At 33.6% G+C, this 22,722-nt stretch overlaps 3 protein-coding genes across 4 annotated transcripts; 2 read left to right on the forward strand and 1 right to left on the reverse strand.

The window, feature by feature from the left end:
* Positions 1–1,508: 1,508 nt before the first annotated feature.
* Positions 1,509–7,302, forward strand: LOC105699941 (DNA repair protein complementing XP-G cells homolog). The gene is made up of 10 exons (XM_012425395.2): positions 1,509–1,764; positions 2,105–2,212; positions 2,408–2,583; positions 2,844–3,278; positions 3,412–3,628; positions 3,745–5,066; positions 5,143–5,241; positions 5,302–5,515; positions 5,688–5,924; positions 6,404–7,302. Exons 2-10 carry the CDS (start codon positions 2,125–2,127, stop codon positions 7,084–7,086), a joined length of 3,471 nt encoding a protein of 1,156 aa, XP_012280818.1. The 5' UTR covers positions 1,509–1,764; positions 2,105–2,124; the 3' UTR covers positions 7,087–7,302.
* Positions 7,086–12,035, forward strand: LOC105699975 (tubulin beta chain-like). Of its 2 annotated transcripts, XM_012425462.1 has the most exons (8): positions 7,086–7,215; positions 7,537–7,745; positions 8,124–8,435; positions 9,288–9,406; positions 9,496–9,713; positions 10,699–10,871; positions 10,963–11,276; positions 11,391–11,541. In XM_012425462.1, the coding sequence occupies exons 2-8, from the start codon at positions 7,689–7,691 to the stop codon at positions 11,539–11,541; spliced, it is 1,344 nt and encodes a 447-aa protein (XP_012280885.1). In that variant the 5' UTR covers positions 7,086–7,215; positions 7,537–7,688. The 2 variants fall into 2 exon arrangements, with proteins under 2 accessions (XP_012280885.1, XP_012280894.1); XM_012425471.1 differs by lacking the exon at positions 7,086–7,215 and having other exon boundaries at positions 7,689–7,745; positions 11,391–12,035.
* LOC105699963 (glutathione hydrolase 1 proenzyme-like) lies at positions 11,588–22,056 on the reverse strand. The gene is made up of 11 exons (XM_012425451.2): positions 21,796–22,056; positions 17,097–17,250; positions 16,331–16,455; positions 15,526–15,665; positions 15,224–15,456; positions 14,977–15,137; positions 14,555–14,775; positions 13,847–14,042; positions 13,184–13,349; positions 12,564–12,710; positions 11,588–12,445 (listed from the first exon to the last, which is right to left on the reverse strand). The coding sequence occupies exons 1-11, from the start codon at positions 21,801–21,803 to the stop codon at positions 12,257–12,259; spliced, it is 1,740 nt and encodes a 579-aa protein (XP_012280874.1). The 5' UTR covers positions 21,804–22,056; the 3' UTR covers positions 11,588–12,256.
* Positions 22,057–22,722: the final 666 nt, after the last annotated feature.

Raw genomic sequence — 22,722 nt, forward strand, 5'->3', positions numbered from 1 at the left:
AGCGATAAAAAAAAAAAAGTAAATGAAAGAAAAGTCATATATATCCCAGTACTTTGCTTTACATGCGTTAAGAATTATAATACTGTGTCTACCCTCGGAGATTGACCATTTTAAGATGGAAGAAAAATATTTAATAGTAGAATGATAATTTCCAATCGAGAAGAACCAGTGGTATCCTTTTTCTACTTTAACACATCGTACGCGCATATTTTTCTATTTCTAGCAACCAGTGAATTATGGACTTGCAATCAGTTCTGTTTTATAGCAAATTTACTGACATACTAAACTCTAAAAAGTACTGGAACTATCAGAAAATGTATTAGAATCTATACAAAGTGTGCATTTTTAGAAATTGCGGGCAATTTCATATAAGGACTAACCTGTTAACGAAGAATATCGAAAAAAAACACATAGAAACATTGTAATATTGTAATACAGGCCAATACCTGAAATTTTCTAATTTATTTATAGGAGATCAGAAAACTGGGTAAAGTTTCACGCCAATTATATACACACTTGCATATGTATCAAGCAATGGATATAACTGATTAGATCTTAATCCATCTTTAATTAAATGTTATACTCAGGTTAGTGACATTTTTAATTCATGTTACATTGAAGTCACTGAAGGAAATTGTTTTTTTTGCGGATGGGCTTTTCGCGTTCTCCTATGTCACTTAATCCGTAAATCCCTCGTAGCACCCCGCTATTTCTCTCAAAACCAGATAACATTCTAATTTAAGATATCTTTTCATAATCTACGTCTTTTTATTCATTATAAACAGCCAACATGAAATTTCAGTGTTGTAAGAACGTATGAAATCTCGCGCCGATATCGTACTTTCTCCGACTAAATACTAAGGTTCAAATAGAGAATTTATAACAATAATTATATATATTTTTTAAATTCTTTTAATCAAGCTGACGAAACGTTTGATTGCAAACATTTAATCCTTTATAAACAAATTAAACGTAGTTTTTAAGTTCAACAATTGTTTTTCGATATTCTAATTCCGGCTCTAATTGAATTTTAGGTTGTAATCCGATAATATTTACAGTGTCATTCAATTATTACGATGTTTCATAAATAACTGGTAGCGCATATAGTTTAAGTAAAGTGTCATTCTTGTATAGTTTTAATTAAATACTATCAACTTTTAACCCTTTCAGCGCTGTGGATCCATAAGTGCGTCCGACGTTTGGTCCAATATTGCTTATACGCACTCATGAAATTTGTCATCCGCCAAAAGGGCTTAGCGCTCAAAGGGTTAATGAGCCTAATATCATCGACTAGTACCTGCGTGCGCAGAAGTAACGTGCCATAAAGGCCGAAAATTCAAATTAGCACCGCTGTCAGTATATTGCTATCATAAAATGCTCGTCATATTTTCAGTATAGTCAGCTGACTAACGCTGATTACTCGTAATTGCTCATAAATGCTCGTGAATGTTCGTGGATGTTCGTGGATGTTCGTGGATGGTGCGCGCCGGCTACCCGGCGAGTGTCGTCCATTGTCACTCAAGTTGCTCACTGTGTGTGGTTGTTTTTTGCAGGGTAAAGGTTACGAAGGTTTAAAACTTTCACCGTATTTATATACTGCCTGTACGTTGTATGAACACGTCAAATTTCATGCTTGTCAAAATATGACACATGTCAATGAAGTAATTACATACGCTTTAATAAAATCTGCAGTATAACAATTGTAAAAAACTTAAAGGTTATGTAGCGACAGGAGTACAATGTTGTTGATTATTCAGTTCTGAGGTAAGAGATATTTGCCATTCAATTTTGATGTTACTGTTTATAATTTGGATTTTTAATGTAGCCGTTACAACTGGGTAACAAACAACTGGATAAAAACTTTGAACACAATACTCGAGAATAGGTTATGTCGCTACAAAATTACGACGTTGACTTACTATTTACTTTAATTTATTTTATGCACATTCTGTACAAAGAAAGTTTTTAAGTAATGTTTCGAGACATATTATTTTTTTACTATCTATGTTGAAATGTCATCTGCAATAACTGGCAGTTTTATTATTTCTAGAGCTAGCTTTGGATGATACATAGTATTTTTTGGTAATTTTAAAATCTTTTTTAGTAGGTTTCACATTGTGAGATATGGGAGTACATGGCTTATGGCGTTTGTTAGATTCCACCGGGAAACCAGTCCCTTTGGAAACTCTTGAAGGAAAAGTTCTAGCAATCGGTATCCTTTTTTGCAGTAAAATGACAATAACCAGATCTGTAATTGCAGGATCAACTGCATTAAGGGTACTGAAAATCAGTTTAATTACATTTCTCAGTTTGACATTTACTCAGGTAGAATAAGTGATTATAAAATAAGAAATTGTTATTTTTACAAATAATGTTATATATTGTTAACTTAACTAAAAAAATTTAGATGTCTCGATATGGATACACCAGGTAATACAAGGATATCAAGATCGCCGTGGCAACCCTGTGCCAAATGCACATCTTCTAGGATTATTTCATAGAATTTGTAAACTTTTGTATTACAAAATTAAGCCAATTTTTGTGTTTGATGGAGGTGTACCTATGCTTAAGAAGAACACAATTGTAAGTACCATTTACGTCATCCTCAATTCTCATAAAAAATACAAATTTAAATGGTTTGTCCAATTCAAAATTTATATTCAATTCTATATTCTTGTATGGAAAGTAAGTGCGAGTTGAATATGTAAGCTTAAGATAAGGTACCAATTAGTATACTCTATGTAACTACTTGTTTATCTTGAATACAAAATTGCATGCACGTCATTCATAGTGTGAGAACTAGATACTGAGGAAAGATTCTCCTCATTCTTTACTGGTTTCAGGCTGCACGCAGGAAGCAAAAATCAGTTGCTATGAGCAAAGCACAAAGAATGAAAAATGATTTGATAAACAATTTGATAAAGCATTCTGCTGTGAGTTGTGTGCTGAGTGCAGATGATAATAATAAAAATGTAAATTCAAATCAAGACTTATTGAACTTAAAAAGTGGGAGTTCCGCCGTAGACGATATGTTTAAATTGCCTGTGATTCCTAGCACTAGCAAAGAAATATTAGAAGTTGATAATACATATGAGTCAGATTCATCCCCTGAAACTAGTCCTCGAAAACAAACCAGATGGACCGGTAACATTCATTCAGTCGATGTCAGTAGCACAGATTTTAAAGCTTTACCAGCAGATGTTCGCTATGACATTCTAACTGATCTGAAAGAAACAAGAAAACAAAATTCTTGGGGCCGTCTTCATGAAATGCCAGATGTATGTAGTTTCTTCAGAAACCGTAACTAATTAGTATCTTTAAGTTTACGAGTTTTCGAATCATAATCGGAATTATCGATCGTTCCATTTATCATTATTTAAGAAATCAATGTAAAATAGAAACTTTTTTTAGGAAACCTATGAGTTTTCCAGTTTTCAAATGAAACGTTTATTGAAACGTAGGTTAGTACAAGAATCGTTAGAAGAAGCGGAAAAGGAAATGGGTGGAAGAACTCTGACTCTAGAGGAACTGGAGACACTCTTAAAAGAACAAGGCGTTAGCATGACTGGTCGTGATGCTGCGTATCGGATTGCATCAGATAGTACAACGAGAGTGCTTTACATTGACAGTAAGGATATTTAGATGTTTCATTATGTTAGTTATGTATGTTATTTGTAATTCTATACACACAAAACATTGGGCTATAACTGTAATTGGTTTAATCATCTCTGCATATTGTTTTAGATACAAAACCAGAGAAAACAAATTCCAGTAATAAAACAACTACAATTGTCAAAGATAGAGAAACATCAACAACCAGTGAAGATGTAACATTAATTGACGATTTGAATGAATACGAATTCGAAAGTGACTGGGATTCTGATGTTGAATTAATTGATCTTGAACCAGTATCTAAAAAGTATTTTGGAAAAACTGCTGTGAATCCGGCAGTAACGTATATGCTCGAATATGCTGGGCTTACTCAGGACCAAATTTTTACTTTATTGGAACGAAATAATAAAAATACTGAAAAAACAAGTGTCAAAAATTTGGAAGCATCCACAAGTAATTTTCAATTAAATGAAACTGATGTAAAAATTGAAGAAGATGAGGTCGAATTAACTACAGAATCTTATAAAAATAGTGAATCTTCGCAGAAAAGTGAAACGGCGTTAAAAAGTTCATCTACAGATATAATTTTAAACATTTCTGATGTAAATAACGATTTTCAAAAATCTAATTCTTCAACGTCACCTTCAGAATTAAATGAGTTTGTTAAAGGTAGGACTGAACTTGATACGCCTCAAACTCAAACACCAAAATCTACAATAGTGCAGTTTGCTCAACCAGTTGAAACCCACAAAACGTCAGAATATTTTGATTTAGTAAATTCAAGTTCAGACTCGGATGACTTAGTGGAAGTAGAGAAACTTGAAAGGAATCAGAATAAGATTATCAAACCTGTATCGCATAAGGGTCATTCTACAACCATAACTGCTTCTCAAGAAACTGGTAATCATGATAAATTACTTAATACAACTACAAGTGACACTGATACCGATGATTTTATAGAAATACAAGACCTGCCAATACCCGATTCAATTTTTGCACAGAAACAACCGGAAAAGAATAGCTTGCAAATAACAGTAAATTGTGATCAAAAGCCTGAAAATGACCTTTTTGATGATATATTTTCTGATAATGTAAACCCTTTATCAGAACCTTTTGAGCAAAATAAGACAGAACAAATCAAACAAAAGGACACAGTTAATGTGACTTGTATACCCAGTTCCGATGAAAGTATTAAGTTATTAGAAAATGCTTCTCAGGAACAGGTAGTGAAACCTCCAGATGTATCTAAAGAAGATCAATTGAAACAGGCAACTAAAAAAAGTGAGGATAAGTCAATGGAACCTGTGTCATCGCAGAATATGGAAACCGAAGTAAATGAAAGAACGAATGCACAAACTGTTATTCCTCAAACAGATTCCTTCAAAGACGATTCTTCCTTGCAAATTACACGTACAATTTTACCTCAAAACACGGAAGAATTGTTGAAGATGAAGGTAATAATTAACAGATGACAATCTTATGTTTACTTTACCGACGTTTTACAATTTTGCTCCGCATTTATGGTTTTAGACACAATTAGAAAATGAGCATGCAGAACTAGCCGGAGATCTTGGACGCTTAGAACGACAGGCAACAGATATTACAGATCAAATGCGAATAGATGCGCAGGTTGGTTTATCTTTTAATTATGTATTTTGTGAAAAATTGAAGATACGTATATTGTTATAGGAACTTTTACGCTTGTTTGGAATACCTTATATAGTCGCTCCTATGGAAGCTGAAGCACAATGCGCTTATCTAGAAACTATTAAGCTCACCGATGGCACTATCACAGATGACTCAGATATTTGGTTGTTTGGAGGTCAATGCGTCTATAAGAATTTCTTTAACAATAATAAACGAGTTTTACGATTTTGCTCTTCGGATATTCAACATCACTTCAGTAAGTTTATCTTCACGTTGATTAAAGGAACGTGTTACGACCATTTTGGAAATGATTTGTTTCGCTCGTACTCATTTTGTACATCACTCTTAATTTTTTAATCATAAAGTCATTAGATTAGTTTAATTGTTAAAATATTCACGTTTGACTATTTCGCTTTTTTTTTTTTTAGGTCTCACCCGACGTCAAATGATTCAACTAGCTTTATTAGTAGGAAGTGATTATACCATGGGCTTATCTGGAATTGGTCCTGTCACTGCTCTTGAAGTACTAGCAGCATTTCCATCCGATGGAGAAAATGTACTACGGGGTTTATTTAATTTTTGTTCATGGATAAAAACTGGGAAAACGGTTGGTCCAGGGAAGACAGGTCTTCGTAACAAACTGCGGAATGTTAAAATAGACAAAGGTATGTTACGGAAATTACCTATAATTTTAGACATTCAGGAGTTTGCTATGTTAATTAATCTAAACATATTATTCAAGATTGATGTAATATTTACAATTCCTGAACACGGTGAAGCCAGAATGCGATTAATTAAATAAGAATTTACAATATATGTATGTTTTACTAGAGGAAATTGCTAAATATTTTTTGTATTATCTTGATAACCACGCTAGAGCAGCAAAATCCGGTTTATTTCGTGACTCCTGTAAAAATGATTTATTTTTTTAAATCACATAATTACGGGTTTCTGTAGTGTTAGTCTTAAATAAGCCAAATAAACTTATGTAGATTCGACAAAATTCTGTACAGAATTTAATTATCTCGGGGTCAAAATAGTTTTTCGTGAGTATCTCGGAATTAAAATAGTCCATGTTATTTTTCCCACTTGAATAATGTCTATATCTTGTCAAAGTATGTAATACCAGTTTATTCGTATACAGGATTTCCAAGTGAAGCAGTTGTGCAAGCATATTTAAATCCTACTGTCGATGAATCGAAAGAAGGCTTTTCTTGGAGTAAGCCTAGTTTAGTTTTGTTAGCAGATTACACAAGGCAGAAATTTGGATGGACCAGATTAAAGTTTGAGGACATAGTAGGCCCAGTTATGAAACGCCTAGAAGAATCCAAAAGTCAAAAGAACTTGGAAGCCTACTTCAAAATCCAAACGATACCAAAATCGATAGGACCCAATTTGAGCAAAAGGGTTCAAAAAGTAGTACAGCAATTAGCGTTTGATAATGAAGAAAAAGTAGTACAGCAATTAGCGTCTGATAACGAAGAAAAAGAAGAGGCACAAGATCAAGATGAGAAAAGCAAAAAGACTAAGAGTAAATCCAAAGGACGAACAGTGAAATGGGCTATTAATCAAGCTAAAGAAGAATGTATTTCAGAAAAATTAAATACGAACTCGGATGCCACGACATCTAATGTTGACAATGTTAGCTGCCAAGAATACATTCCACAAAGAGAGAAAGATAAAGCAAATGCTTTGAAAAATAAACTTCGAGCAATCGAAGTATTTCGAAAATCAAGGAAAGGATTAGCAAAGGCAAAAAGAGTGAAACGATCTGCTCGTAAAATAGTGGAAGAGGCTGCCCTTTCAGAAAGTAGCAGTAGCTCATAAATGATAAAAAACGTGGATTTGTTTTGCATTTTGAACCAATTTTTGCACCCTTAACCTTATATCTGCTATCAGTACTTATTTATTATTTCCTCTGTACACTTGTAATATAAATGTATTCTACATAATGCCGTGAGTATAGTTTTGTATAGATTCTTGCGATTAAGATTTATTAAATGTTGTATACATTATCAATAAAATCGTATTTGCAATTTTTAATTTTCTATATGTTTCCTTTGCAATCTTTACGTTTACGAAGTAAATTCTATAGATATTATGGTAGAAAGTAATGTAGAATAAAAGTAACTCCATGTTTATAATACAAACGTTGATATTTTGAAAAATAATAATCATGAATATATGTAATATATATCTGATTATTTGTGAAATATTTCAGTGTTATTCATTTCAGACTGTAACCTCTACCAGATGTCTATTTTGGTTTTTTCTTAGGATGAAGGCAAGTTTTTGTGGGCCATACGATTAAGTAGTCGAAGGGGTTCTTGAATTATTTACATCGATTTTAACAGGCTGAAGTGAAATCTGCTGTTAGTTCTGATAGAAGTACGTTACAGGAAACTCGTGGATTAATTCGCTGTGAAATAATGAGGGAAATAATTCAAATGCAGGCAGGGCAATGCGGCAATCAAATTGGTGGAAGGGTAAGTATTTTCATTGACATTACAAGAATGATGTTCGGTTAATTTATCCACTAACGTAATTCTGATTACTTATTCTTTAGGACTATGTGTGCGATATAATATAAAAATATGTCTATGACTAACAAATTCAGCCAATTTTATCGTTTCCATACTCTCTATTACTCTCTAAATTGTTAACGCTTCTTTATTTCAAGATAAGTTTATGTCGAGGAAAGAAAAAATAGGGAACCATGTGTCTTAAAGCAAAAATTAAATAAGAAGTTTGTCTATACTATTAATGTCCCACAGATGTAAAATTTGAAACATTTTTAAATATAAGGTAATTTTTTATCCTACTTTCCCATAAGGCATTACATTAAATGCAAGGTTTATTTTCAGTTTTGGGAGATGATCTCAAACGAACATGGCATTAACAGCGATGGAAAATATGTTGGCACAGAGAGGGACACCCAATTGAAACGGATTAGCGTCTATTACAATGAAGTGTCCACGGACTCTTACGTTCCACGTGCAATTTTGGTTGATCTTGAACCAGGAGCAATAGAAACGATTAGATCTGGTCCAATCGGGAAAATGTTACGTCCAGATAATTTCATTTATGGCCAAGGTGGAGCTGCTAATAATTGGGCAAAAGGTCACCTCACGGATGGGTCTGAGTTAGCAGAAAGTGTGATGGACGTATTAAGGAAGGTGGGTTGTTAAGGTGAAGTGAAACACGTCGAGAAATTTCATCGACGTCGATAAAAAGGATTCTTCAAAATACATACGTTGCCGGCGTTGGAATTTATATCGACAGTCGTGTCGAATTATATTGGGCATTGTATTAAATGGCACGTTCCATCCATCGTTTCCTTACAATAATTATAAAGCAATCGAAGTAAAATTCCAGAAATCTCCTGGATTCGTGGTGCTTTTTATGACTTAATTGATTGCAGAGAGCCACCCTGCGCCATCCGTGATTTTAATGTCAACTAAATTTTCTTTCCGAAACCTCGTGTTACCTTCCTTTTAGCACAGAAGTGCATAAGACACTTTTATGCCTTTATTTCGTTTAAATGCGAGTTTCTCTATTACAAGAGTGTTTTAACTTGGTGTACAATTGTCCTGACACTTTCGTTTCTCGTATCAAAGCGTTTAATACTTGTATATCGATCGGAATATGAGAGCTCGACGCCATTTGGGTTCTGGTCTAGGCTAAGTCAACATTTTGTTTCAAAAATCTCAATTTTGAAAGTGTCAGAACAATTCCTGGGTGATCACGAGTCATGTGTTTAAGTTTCGGACAGTTTGATCGAATACTCTTAAAAAAACAATGTCTTATTCGAATCGACTGATTTGAGGGGGGGGGTTCACTTCACCTTAATTCATTTGATAAAACACTTGCTATGCAAAAAATTATTGCAATTAAATTGGTATACTTCCTGAATGTTTTACATGTAATACTAGAGAGTATATTAGAAATCATTATTCCATATTTCATAGATTTTACAGTTATTTTGAAACGGTGAAGTCCGAATTTGAAAAAGTACCTTTCATTTACAGGAAGCAGAGAGTTGTGACAGTCTTCAAGGATTTCAAATCACCCACTCTCTTGGAGGAGGAACGGGTTCTGGTATGGGAACACTATTGATGTCAAAAATTCGAGAAGAATATCCGGATAGGTAAATATTTTATAATCATTTTATCACATATTATTGAATTTGAATCGTTCAATCGTGCAATGGAATTAAGAATACTGTGGATATCTTAGAATTGCAAGTACCGTGAGTGTTTTCCCGAGTCCAAAGGTGTCGGACACTGTTGTGGAGCCCTACAATGCGATCTTAGCTCTCAACCAACTTCTAGAAAGTACCGATCAGACATTTGCAATTGATAACGAAGCATTATATGACATTTGTGCTCGTACGCTGAAACTGCCGTCACCCAGCTATCGCGACCTGAACCATCTTGTTTGTTTGGCAATGTCAGGTATTTTAATCATAGTTATTGTTCTTAAGATGATATGAAAGGCGCTGAGAAATTTAAGCGACGTCGATAAAATAAAATTCATCTATACCCTTTTTGGTGGTAACGCCGTTTTGAGTACTCAAGTAGTAACATAAGCTGGCTCGTACCGTTATCGACATTTATATTTATGTTGAAGTCTTTTACAGTCTACGTTGAGAATTATACAAACTGAAGCGTTCCATACGTCATTTCAGTAAAGTAATGACGAGGAGATCGACGTAAAACTGTCGAAATCCCGTGATTCATTATTCTAAAGGCGAAATAGGACTAACGTTGCCATCTATGACGTTTAGCTGTAACTAAATTTTTTCTCTAAAAACACGTGTTAGCCACGGGACTAGCTAAAATTCTCTTGCAATCGTTGGTGAAAGTATTTTCCATATTTTCCCATCTGACTCTCTAATATTCTATTTTTACGATATTCTAAATTGTTTAAGCTAGATCCTGAAACTATTAATTTTCGATTCTAAGCCTCCAAGAAACGTAAAACATCGAAAATGTGCACGGTCCACGCCATGTTGGTTCTAGTCCATGATGAATAAATGAATTTTTGATGAAAAATGAAATTTCATGAGTTTCAGGGTTTACTTTACGGCCTCCATAATCCCGTGGTAAAATTTGAAACGAATTGCTACACCTAATTCGGAAAATACTTTCACCAACGATTTGACTTCTCAGATATATATAGGCTAACTCTTTCACATCACCTTAAATGTGTAATAGTATTCCATTGAAAGTACAGACTAATACATGCCTTTGTAATTCGATCTAAACTATAAAATGAAGAATTTTCTTAAAAGAATATTAGGTACTAGGTTTTTAAATTAATGAAGTTGATATAAAAGAAGTATACTATTTTATCTCAGACTTAACCATTTGGTATGATGATGTAAAATGATTAAAAACGTATAAACGGTTTTGATTACTGAAAAGTTACTATTTACAGGTATTACTACAAGCTTAAGATTCCCAGGACAATTAAATGCTGATTTGCGGAAGTTAGCCGTTAATATGGTTCCCTTTCCAAGATTACATTTTTTTATACTTGGATTTGCTCCTCTTACTGCTCGTGACAGTCGAGAGTACACTGCTGTTACTGTTCCGGAATTAACAAAACAGGTAGGATACTAGTTTGTAGGATTGTGCATTTTCTACGGAATGTTAATAACCATTCATATGTCTACGGTAAATATTTTATTTTCAACTTAAGATGTTCGATGCAAAAAATGTGATGGCTGCTTGCGATCCGCGGTTTGGAAAATATCTAACTGTAGCTACAATGTACCGGGGACCAGTATCGATAAAAGAAGTTGAAGAACAAATGTCTCAAATTCAGAACAAAGACAGTTCGCAGTTTGTTGAGTGGATTCCTAATAACATAAAAACTGCCGTGTGCAACATCCCACCGTACAATTTAAAAATGGGAGGAACCTTTATTGGAAATACCACATCAATTCAGAATATTTTCAAACGCATTTTAGAACAATTTACATCAATGCTTCGACGCAAGGCATTTATACACTGGTGAGCATCTATTACATTAATTTAATTTTTTATTATCACCTCTATAATACACTATGAAATAGGACGTTTGTCAAATAAGGTTAATTGCCATTTGATGCTATTTGTATGCAACAGGTATACCAATGAAGGTATGGATATTATGGAGTTCTCCGAGGCAGAATCTAACATTAGTGATTTAATCTCCGAATATCAGCAGTACCAAGAATCAAGTGCAACGGAGGATGAACTTGAAGATGACATTCTTTCTAACACCCTGTCTGATTAATTAGATATTAATCTTTGTTTACTGCTGGTCAGTAAAAAAGCAAAAGTCTGATTAGTATGTTTATTCGATTCGTCAATTCTTGAGTGGTCTAAATAGTCGACATATTCTAATTATCTATCTTCTTATATTGTTATTCTTTTCTATAGTTTAATAGTAGTTTTAACAAGTGTGATCACGCAGCGGAAATATCGCGCTAAAAAAAAAATATGCTTTAAGCCTCAAGCGTGAAAACTGCTATTAGCATCGGCCATCGAGTCACGTAATATATTTATCCTATTTCATTTCTACTGACAGATTTGAGTATTTTTTAGCGTATTTCTAAATTACATAAATATAATTTGTCTATCATTATTTTGGTTTTATCCAGTTTACTACATTGGTGCTATTTCAGTAGTACTGACGTTTATGTACATGTCCATAGACATGAATGTATTACAGATAAAGGCCATATAAGAAATCCGTATTGAAGAGTTAATAAATTTTGTAAAAAGTAATACATTTACTCGTTTCTTGTACAACACATAATATACGCGTTGTACATGAAATACTGAAATTAATTCTCAAATTCACCTAATCATCGCCGAGAAGTCAGAGTTTCAATGACATTTCACTGCAATTACAGTTTACATATTAGCTTCGTTAACTTTTTAGAAATATTGCTCTTGGAAAGAGAAGTAATGAGTTTTGTCAAACTAATACGTGGTGAGAGCAACATTTATAGCCCTGCTGTTTTTCCCTCCCGGCGATAATCTGAATTTGCCGTAATTTCTTCACCTTTGTTGGCAATTCCTGTGAGCGCACTTCCAATGCCAGAGAATATACTGGCATTGTGACCAACTTTGTTGAGATAGTTCAGTATATGTTGTGGGAACCCTTTCTCGTTTAGAGCGTTCATAGGAATTAACTGGAATGAATAAAATAACACAGTCATTAAAAAACATTGCGATAACATCGCAGTTAAAATAAATCATACGTAAATTCTCATTCAAATGGCACAATAAGAATACAATTGTTCGTATTACTTGATGATGAATTCTGTAAGCATCAATAGCTTCTTTTATGTCGTATCCGGCCCATAGATTTAATATCATTGATATCGCTACGCCCGTTGTAATTTTGCTTCCGCCAGCTCCTCCAATGACAAGCCGCACTGTGTTACTTTCATCCAACTGGAACAACCAAATATGTACCATACTTTCCGCAATTGGATTGAATAGCATTATCATTAATAAAGGAATAGTGCAACAAAAAGGAATTGAACTCTATAAGATTATGAGTACACGTACAATGACCTTCTTGAAATAGGATTGTGCCAATGAAAAAAATTAAGTATTCTTATATCATTTCAAAGATAGTATTTTATATACTTTTTGTGAACATTACTAATTGCATCAAATTAAACTGTGCATAATCATTATGGGTACTAAACATTCCACTCACTTTTTTTTTTTTCTATCGGCAATATAACATTATTCTTACAATGGTTCTAGTAATTTCTGCAGTTTTGTGAACTGAATCAAATTCTTTTGAATAAATACGTTCGTTCACACATTTGCTCCATTACGTATTAACTGCTAGAGCGGCGCGAGGAAAAAAAATGAAGGCCATACACGATACTGAAAGAATTTCATTAATTTCTTACCACTATCGTTGGAGTCATGGAGCTCATTGGTCTTTTCCCAGGCCTAATGTAATTGGCTGGAGATGCTGGTAAGTCAAATCCATTTGTCTTATTAGGAGAACTGAAGTCATCCATCTCGTCGTTGAATATTATTCCAGTTGACTTCGACCGTATTTTAGCACCGAAACTGATGAAGCAATGAAAACATGTATTAGCACAATATATCTAAAAGTTTAACAGATTTGATCGAAATAAATGACCCACGATTTAAGACAGCACATTAAGGTGATGTGAGAAAGTGGTATAAAAGAGGTTTTATAAAACCTTTCTCCAAATTAAGTTTGCCGAATCATTTTATACCTTACATCGTGAACATGAAGACTGTAATAAAAGTCCTGAAACTCATGAAATTTCATTTTCTTAAACTTTGTTTATTGGTACTCTTAAAATATGGATAAGAAATGAAATTCCATGAGTGTTGGGACCTTCTTTATAAGCTCTAATTCACATTGCAAAATTTGAATCGATTAGAGTCTTATTCGAATCGACGGATTTGAAGGGGGTTTCACTTCACCTTAATACTAACGGCAGAAAGTAATAGTTGTGACTACAGTTCGATCCAATAGCCTTAAAAAATATGTCTTAATACTAACGGCAAAACGTAATAGTTATGACTACACATACACTTGATTAATCGTAGACGTGACGGAAACTGCTGATCCATCAGGAGCTAGGACTGATACGTGGGAAGTTCCAGAATCCACAGGACTTGTTACGATGGCTCCATAATATTTTGGATCTACACTGGTCCAGTCGTCTCTGATAGTACTTCTTATGAGATCCGCATAGGTGCTCGAAGTCAAATTATTGACCACACTACCTACGAGTCCATTCGTGAAGGCCAAATTATGTTCTCCGCACAGTTCAGAGTAGATCCAACAATTAGAAGAATTACTGGCAACACTATCGTGTCATCGCCATCACTTCTGTGAAAATGATTCCAGTAATCCCTATCTTACGTCACAAGCATTAATTATTGGAATGTAGGTTTCTAATTAACCCGGGGAGAAGCCTACATTTAATGATTCTACTTTTAACAAGAACAAATGCTTCCTAGCACTCGATGATTAATTCAACACCCGTAACTCAATATTAAATATTGCCTGCTTTTTTTATTTAATCGAGAAATGGCATTACGAAGAAACACACGTAAAGCTGTTTCGCTACTTAAATAGCGAATGAAAATTCATAAATTTTAATCGAAAAATATTCTAACTTGCTAATTCTTTACTTGTCGAATTTCACAAGGATGTATCAAGTGTGTGGATCTTGATTCAAAAGTGTTATATTCAATTTAAAGAGTAAATTCACCTAATGAAACATGAAACTTACTGACGTCAACAAAATCAGGATCTCCTAATTCTGTTCGCCTTGCGTATGCCCACTTGAACACTTCGACGATACGTTGCCACATAATTTCTTCGTTATCTGTAGGTACAATGCCTTCGAGTGTTTTTATAATAAACGCAAGTATCACTCCAGATCCCGGTGGTGGAGCCGTGTACATTGTTAACTTTGATAAATTTACTCGGATCGGGGTCTTCCATTTTACCCTATTAATGTAGAGAAAAGAACACTTAAAACAAACAACCTACTTACATAATAAAAAAACAAAATGTATGCCTATTTAGGTACATATTATAGGCTATTTAGCTAATTGTACTTTATCGTTTATAATATTATATACTCGTAGCTTTTGTAAAAAAATTAAATGAGAGAATTGTTAAGGATAACAAATTAACATGTTCTTAAACCTGTAAGATTTAAAGTCTTCCAACGTCATGTTCCCACCAGCGGCATTAATTTCCGCACTCAAATCAGCAGCCATTGAACCGTTATAAAATGAATCAGGACCATTATCAGCAATTCTTTTTAATGTTTCAGCAAGCTTTGGTCTCCTTATTCTGTCACCCTCCTAATTTCATATATTAGGTTAGAGGAATTTTGTTACGTTATCAACCAATAAAATAAAATGGCATTTTTACAGAAAGATATACTCACGACCCATGTAGAATTTGTTACAGGGTTTATCAGGATTTCTGACAAACTTGGTTCATCCTTTATCACCTTTTCATTCTCCTTCAGATAATTCATTAAATACTTGGTGACTTTCGAACCCGTAGCACATAATTTGATTACGGGTGTAAATAATTCTTTCCATGGAAGCTTTCCATATTTCTGATGCGCTTCCCAATATCCTAAAAGCTCGCCCGGCACTGCTACTGCAAGACCTCCTGTTAATAGATGGAATTTTTATTTATGTACTGTAACTAGATATAAACCAATAATAATTAAAAACTCGCCAGTAAGAGATGAAACGTTATTCTTCTCGAACATATTTTCTCTCGATCCAAGAGGGGCTGTCTCGCGAGCATCTAAATAATCTGCTACTTTATTCTTCCCGTCCCAAATCGTCATTAAAAAACCACCTCCAAGGCCCATACTTTAGAAGAAAAGAAATTATACCGCTTAAATCTCCGTTAATACAGATAGTGCAAATCATTTACTGAGCTATCTTAACTTTAATACAGCATTGTAATGTTTCACTACTGTGAACTGTAATTTGTTACCGAAAAATAACTCGATACCAATTGACAATGACAAAGATATAGCTTATAGCTCAAAAATAATTTAACAAACATTTCTAGCATGATTAATGAAAAACTTTGATTAATATGACTTGAAATTTCTGATTACTGAAGTCTGGTTGAATATAGTTATCTTAATCAGATTCCTAAACTATTAGATACATTTCTAGTAGAAAATTCTTGAGCTACCCAGAAACGCTTTTTGGATTTACCAGAAAAAGTATTAACGCAACGAAATAATATTTTCCTAGAAATAGCTCATACTTTTAATCAGAAAAATAGCAAGGGCATATATAACAATCTAATCCAGCTAAATTAACCGGAATTGTAGTTCTTTTAACTGAATCTTTCAACATATTTCCATATACATGTTATTACAGCTACTTTTTACACCATCACGTATTAATCCAAGTTATTTACTGAAATAAGGGAAAGCTTAGAAAAATTGACCTTTCACCTCCGATAGGAACATTTACCTTTGATAGGAATATTTTATATTTGTTAAAAATTGAATTAATACCTATGAAGGGAAGCTACACCTTCGCATAACAACGCCGCTATGGCTGCGTCAACTGCAGATCCATTTTTTTCTAGCATGCTTACACCAATCTGAGCACATTCTTGTCCATTCGTTGAAACTGCTGCCTACAAATTCAGATAATGATTACCTGTTAGGAATTTAAAAGAGTGACGCGTTAAACAGGTTTTAATAGAAACCGACAAAATGTCGGTCAGGTCGGAAAGACCGTGGCAGTATGTTACCAAGAACGTATCTTGTGATTTCAGGCCAAGGAACAATCCCTACTAGTGTAAATCTCGTACTTTATTAATATGTACAAGGCGCAAATTGCTTGACAGTCTTACATACATGTAAAGCATGTCAAATGATGACAACGTGAAATTCTCCCCAAATACGAAATATCTGTTTAAATAAATGTAAAAGAAATGCCAACTATATTGCGATTAACCGAGAAAAGTTGACGAGTTGAAATTTTTTAAAAAGTAGACTGATAAATTCAATATAAGAACTCACTCGTTGTCGATCTTTATTAGAATTGATGCTACACATTGATCTAAACATTAATTGAACTCAATTTAGTTGGATTATTTAATTCCATTGAAATTCTTATGCATCATTAAAATTTAAGTGAAAAGTATACATGTCGTTGCGAAATTGAGAATTTAAGAACAGCTTACACTCTAAGCGTATACAATTTTTAAATAATTTAATTCATATTTATTCAATTAAAACGAAAGAAAGAAAAAGTAATGGAACTTTATCTTACCTTTTTGTACCTGCCAATAGCAGAAACACTGACATGTTTTTTGGGAACTTTGCAATCTGATGTGCAGTGATTATTGGAAACGGCTACTATAACAACCACTACCACTATTGTTAATACAGCTGCAACTCCTCCGAAAAGAATTTTTTTCTTCGTCCTTTAAAAGATTTGTAAACATTACATTAAAACTCATGACTTTAGGAACAATACCAGGAAGAGAAAGAAAGAGATCGTAACAATATTGCTATTAAATATCATGAATGAAATATATAAGAAATGCACACATGTTGTAGGGATAATACAGTGGTATTTAAAAGTCCTTATAAAGACATATAAAGACTGAAATTGGCCGGAACAAAATGAATAAAAAGGAATTCATATTATCTCGTCAGGCACATAAAGAGAACCGTAATTTTCACACTTACGCTAACCGGCAATTGCACAGCGGTAGTCTCTTTAACAGGAAAGTATGTAAAGTAAGTGTGGTACATTTGGAGAAGAAGTATATTAGGAGTATCAGGGTGAAATTTGTTGAATTTGATGATAATTCATATAAAGTTTACACTACACTATCTACAAATTGTAGAATAATTCATGTTTACACGGACTTCTTATGGTGATCAGACATTGTTTTGGTATAAAATATGAAATCTTGCATTCTTTATAGATTAGTTGTTTACAAAGACTAACTGCTAGAGATTTTCGAAACTTCTTAATGCATGCAATTAAAAAAATGGACTTAATTTAAATTCCATGTGCTTCAAAGAAACTGTATAGATTTATTAAGATTTATAATTCAAAAAATGGATTTAATTTAAATTCCATATGCTTTAAAGAAACTGTATGAATGGTGACATTTTTTTATGTTATGATTTCAGGCGAACAATGGCGGAGAAACTGTTTCCCGGCTGATAATTTGTTGTTTAAAGTAAATAACTACGGCCTCCACATTTTCGTTTCCATTAAATAAAAATGACTCTTGACAAAATATTTATATAATTGTAAATTTTCCTAAGAGAGATAAATCAATATCATAAAAAGGTTTTGTTAACATAGTGTCTCAAAAAATACTTTTTTAGCCATGAAAATCTCCGATCTCCTTAAATCTTGTTAACACCTGTGTCAGATTTGCATGCAGTCCAAATATTGCATACACCGATTATCGATAACCTTGAATCAATGAAATAGCTCTATGCCTTTCTCTCTCTCTCTTACTCTCTTCCTCTCTCATTTTCTTCTAACACAAAACTAGTTTGTCCGGTATGAGTCCATTTTGTTTTGCCATTTAATAAGCAACATTCACTACGTCAGTCATGGTACTATCACGAATACTTCAAGTATAAAAAAAGTGGGATTGGACAAATTTTCTACTTTGTTTCCTTTTCCTTGTGCTCAACTTTGTCAATTATTCCAAATGCTATTTTACCTTAAAAGTTAAGCAAAGCATTTCTACTAAAATCCCTGCAATCATTCGAGAGAACGCGCAAAATTCCGTTTGAAATTGTTTAAATCATTTTTAGTCAATATTAGAACTAGATAGTTTTTTGTTGTCGAATCGAGTTCTTTTGCGTGACGTCAATAAACGTTGTCACTTTTTGATTACAATCGGTTTGAAGACGTTTAAATGCATTTCCGCATATTACGCAATAATCGTGACACTCGAAGTAATAACCATGACACTTTAAATAATGCTACAAATACCACGTGAAACAACACAACTATAATGTATTTATGGAATATTCATATCTTGACATTAATGAGATAATAATTATAAATACTACTGTTAAATTAAAATGGAGTATTTTGGTGGAAATGCTGACCAAATTCTTTATGGAAGCTGATTTACAGACTTATGTATTATTACCTTCCACAGAATCAGTGAATAAAATATATAGAATACATTTGTACCCATAAATTGTCAACGAGTTCATGAATAATCTATGTGTAATTGATAAGATAAGGTTCGCATACCGATAACACTGTAAATGCTATTCTTCATTCTATACAGGTAAGTGTCTAGCATAAAAAGTATTCCATCAACGAGGTAAGATTAGATAAGTGATTATTATCCTCAGATTGCGACTTTGCTTAGAATGTAATAATTACGCAAACTCTGACTGTTTAATCACTACTAGAAGTAGTAAGAACCGAAGTGAAATGAATGATCAGTTTTGTTTCAATTTTGTTGATTTAAGTGTTCTGAAATGTGAGAGGGAAAATCCTATTATTTATATAAATTTACAGGACTTCGTCATACTTTTTGTAGACATAATAATGCAACGCAGAAATTATGTTTTTATCACTCCAGTCGGGAGCAATATTGCCAATTATCACTGGTTGGTAATTATGCTATATAATATCCTTGGAATGATTAGGGTAAAGTATAACGGTAATGGTGTCACTGTACGATACGAAATCTATTTATGTTATAAGATACTACGTAAAAAAAGAAACACCGTCTACTAAACTAAACTCCAGTTTTATTCAGCGTTAAGAATATAGTATAAAGGACTAACAAAAGTGGACTCCGAAAATTGAAAGTTTAACATATTGGAAATGCGTTAAGCAACGTGATTCTGCAATGCCTTTAAATCGATGTAGAATTTAAAAAAAATTTAAAGTTGAGTTAAGAAGGTTGTACTTAAGATCTGAAGATTCTGAGTTTTCGGTTTCAGATTGATACATTCTTTCAACAAATAACTATAACTCAGCCTTAAAACAACGGTATGGAAATGAAACGAACAATAGTTTCTTGCTATCAGTCGAATTCATTAAGGTAGTTAAGAAAGACATGTTATAAGAGCGTTAATTAACGCATTCGTTATAGAAGAACCGGAAATTTAAGACAGGGTGACACATGCAAAAATACCTTTTCATAATTTTTACTCGGTAAAATATAAATTAAATTTGTTAAAATCAAAATAAAATAAATTCAATTACGTCGATCCCATTGTCAATGAACTTGTATAATGTACTTCCTTCCGCGAAAATATCGATTGCGTACGTACATTATCAATATGCCACCTCTTGATAAATAGATCCACAGATAATATCATTAATGCGATTTATCAGTATTCAATGTCAAAGACCTAAGAGTATAAATTATGTCTTAATTTTGATGCAATCACAGGTATTAGATTACTTATCACTGCGATGAATGATACGCGCGTGATAAGTGATCGTGATAAATTACGCGCAACAAAATTGCACAGTCTGTTACTTGCACTGGTAATATAAACGACGCTTTAGTAACATACAATTCAACAATAAATCTATAATATAACTTAATGAAACGTCTATCACGTATTACAAATATATCTGAATCGCACTTCTGTCATTATTCAGAATACATATATTATTAAGGAATAATAAAACATTGTTTAAACGTTAGAGATGAAAGTTGGTTGTTCATAATTTTGAAATTCTTCAGAAATGAAACAATTCTGAGTGACTACGTTTCTACGTGCGAGTTAGAAATGAACCAGGAAACTTTGTAATGCTTTTTCAGTCACGGAAATGAATTATTGTACGTGTACGTGTGGGTATATAAAGATATTACATATATCAGAGTGGATGTGTTCTTAAAACGCGAATATGTTCGATATATATGTACGCGAGCATCATGGGGCAACCAAATGTATGTACTACGTCTACCTACGCATATAAAGTCACAAATACAATATTTCCAGAGTTTCAAAAAATGATTCGTGATATATAGGCGTTACAAAGGTTGCACAGCTCTATTGTACGTGGAAACCATTTCTAAGAGTTCTGCACTATTTAAGCTGAAACTAGTATGTGCCATCATTAACAGTACGCTGTACAACAGATTTGAAATCGCTTCTTTGCATATGTTAAAAAAAAAGTCAATACGATAAGAAATCAAGTAAGTTATTGAGAAATTTTCCTTAGCAGCGTGTGTGACTAGTTACTTTATGAAAGTTTAATTATCATATCGAACAGATGCTGCTCAAGCACTTGAAGTCAATATTCATTACCTCAGCTGTAAGTACAATACAATTGAAACCGCTTCTTTACATACGTTTAAAAAAAGTCGATATAATAAGAAATCACGTAAGTTATTTAGATATTTTCCTTAGCAACATGTGTGACTAGTTACTCTGTGAAAGTTTAGCTATTACATCGATGAAATGCTGCTCTAGCACCTGAAGCCAATATTCAATACCTCAGCTGTAATTGTGCTGAGGCCTTAATAATACGTTAGTGGTAATCGATCACATTGTATTGTGAACTTATCAATACATTCTTATCAAATACGGGGTTCGTCAAATATCTCAGCAACGAACGTAGATTTAATTGGAATTTCAAGCCGATCAATTAATTCACGTAACCGGTATCGCTTATCGCTTCACCTATAATCGAAGGTGAAGCAATAAGCGATTCAGCCGATCGTACAGTTTACGTTTTACGTTTTGCAATATATCCGACGTTGATAAACCTCAAACATTTGCTTATATCGTCTCTTAATGCGTAAAAGGTATTTTTATAGTGAATAGCTTCATTCATAGCTTTACTTTATATTTTTCTTCGTATCGAGAAAGTACAACGGTATATCCACATAACTGAGATTTAGTAGAACGACGCAAAATGACTAATTCTGCCTCTTAACGGGTGTTGTTAAATGCTCGTATGTCCCTTTACAGATTCGATAGGAATTAAGGATCTAATTGTATGTACTAACCCGATCATGTTGAGTCCAGCGATGTGTGCAGATGGTGTAGTGCACAGCCTTGACTAAACTTTTCGCTATGGGCGATCGTTTCTCTTATACTCAGTGCCGTACTCAGTGAAACGGCATCCCCTCCACTTCACCTGAGTCCCAGAAAGTGAAAGAACTCGAGTGGCTGCTTGTTCATTTTTAAGACCAAGATCACTACTCGCAGTACTTCCAGCGGTTCTTTTAAGGAAAATCAACACGCTAAGGTGAAGTGAAATACGCCGAGAAATTTGATTGACGTCGGTAAAAAAGATTTTTCTATGTACCTACGTTGACGACGTTCGAATTTATATCGTCAGTCATATCGAATTATATTGGGTATTGTAATAAATGGCGTGCTTCATCTGTCGTTTCCGTAGAATAATTATAAAGTAATCGAAGTAAAACTTTAGAAATACCCTGTATTCATGGTTTTTTATGCCCTAATTGACTGCAAAGTGCCGCCCTGCGCCATCTGTGATTTCAGTGTCACCTAAATTTCCTCTCCAAGACTCCGTATTACCATCGCTTTAGCACTGCAGCGCATAAGACACTTTTTTGTTGCCTTTATCTCGTTCAAATGCGAGTTTATCGATTACCAGAGTGTTCTAAATTATCGTACAATTGTCCTGACCCTTTCGTTTCTCAAATTGGAGCCTTCAATACTTGGATATCGATCGAAATATGAGAGCTCGACACCATTTTGGTTCTGGTCTGGGCTAAGTTAAACAATTTTTTTCGCAGATCCAAATTTTGAAAGTGTCAGGACAATTCTTAGGTGATCACGTGTAATGTGTCAATGTTTCGGACAGTTTCATCCAATACCCTTAAAAAAAATGGCTTATTCGAATTGACTGATTTGGAGAGGTTTCACTTCCCCTTAAGTTCACTACGAAAAACCCATTGCGTATG

The sequence above is a fragment of the Orussus abietinus genome, unplaced genomic scaffold (assembly GCF_000612105.2).
Source record: "Orussus abietinus isolate OABI.00-Male unplaced genomic scaffold, Oabi_2.0 scaffold71, whole genome shotgun sequence".
NCBI lineage: Eukaryota > Metazoa > Arthropoda > Insecta > Hymenoptera > Orussidae > Orussus > Orussus abietinus.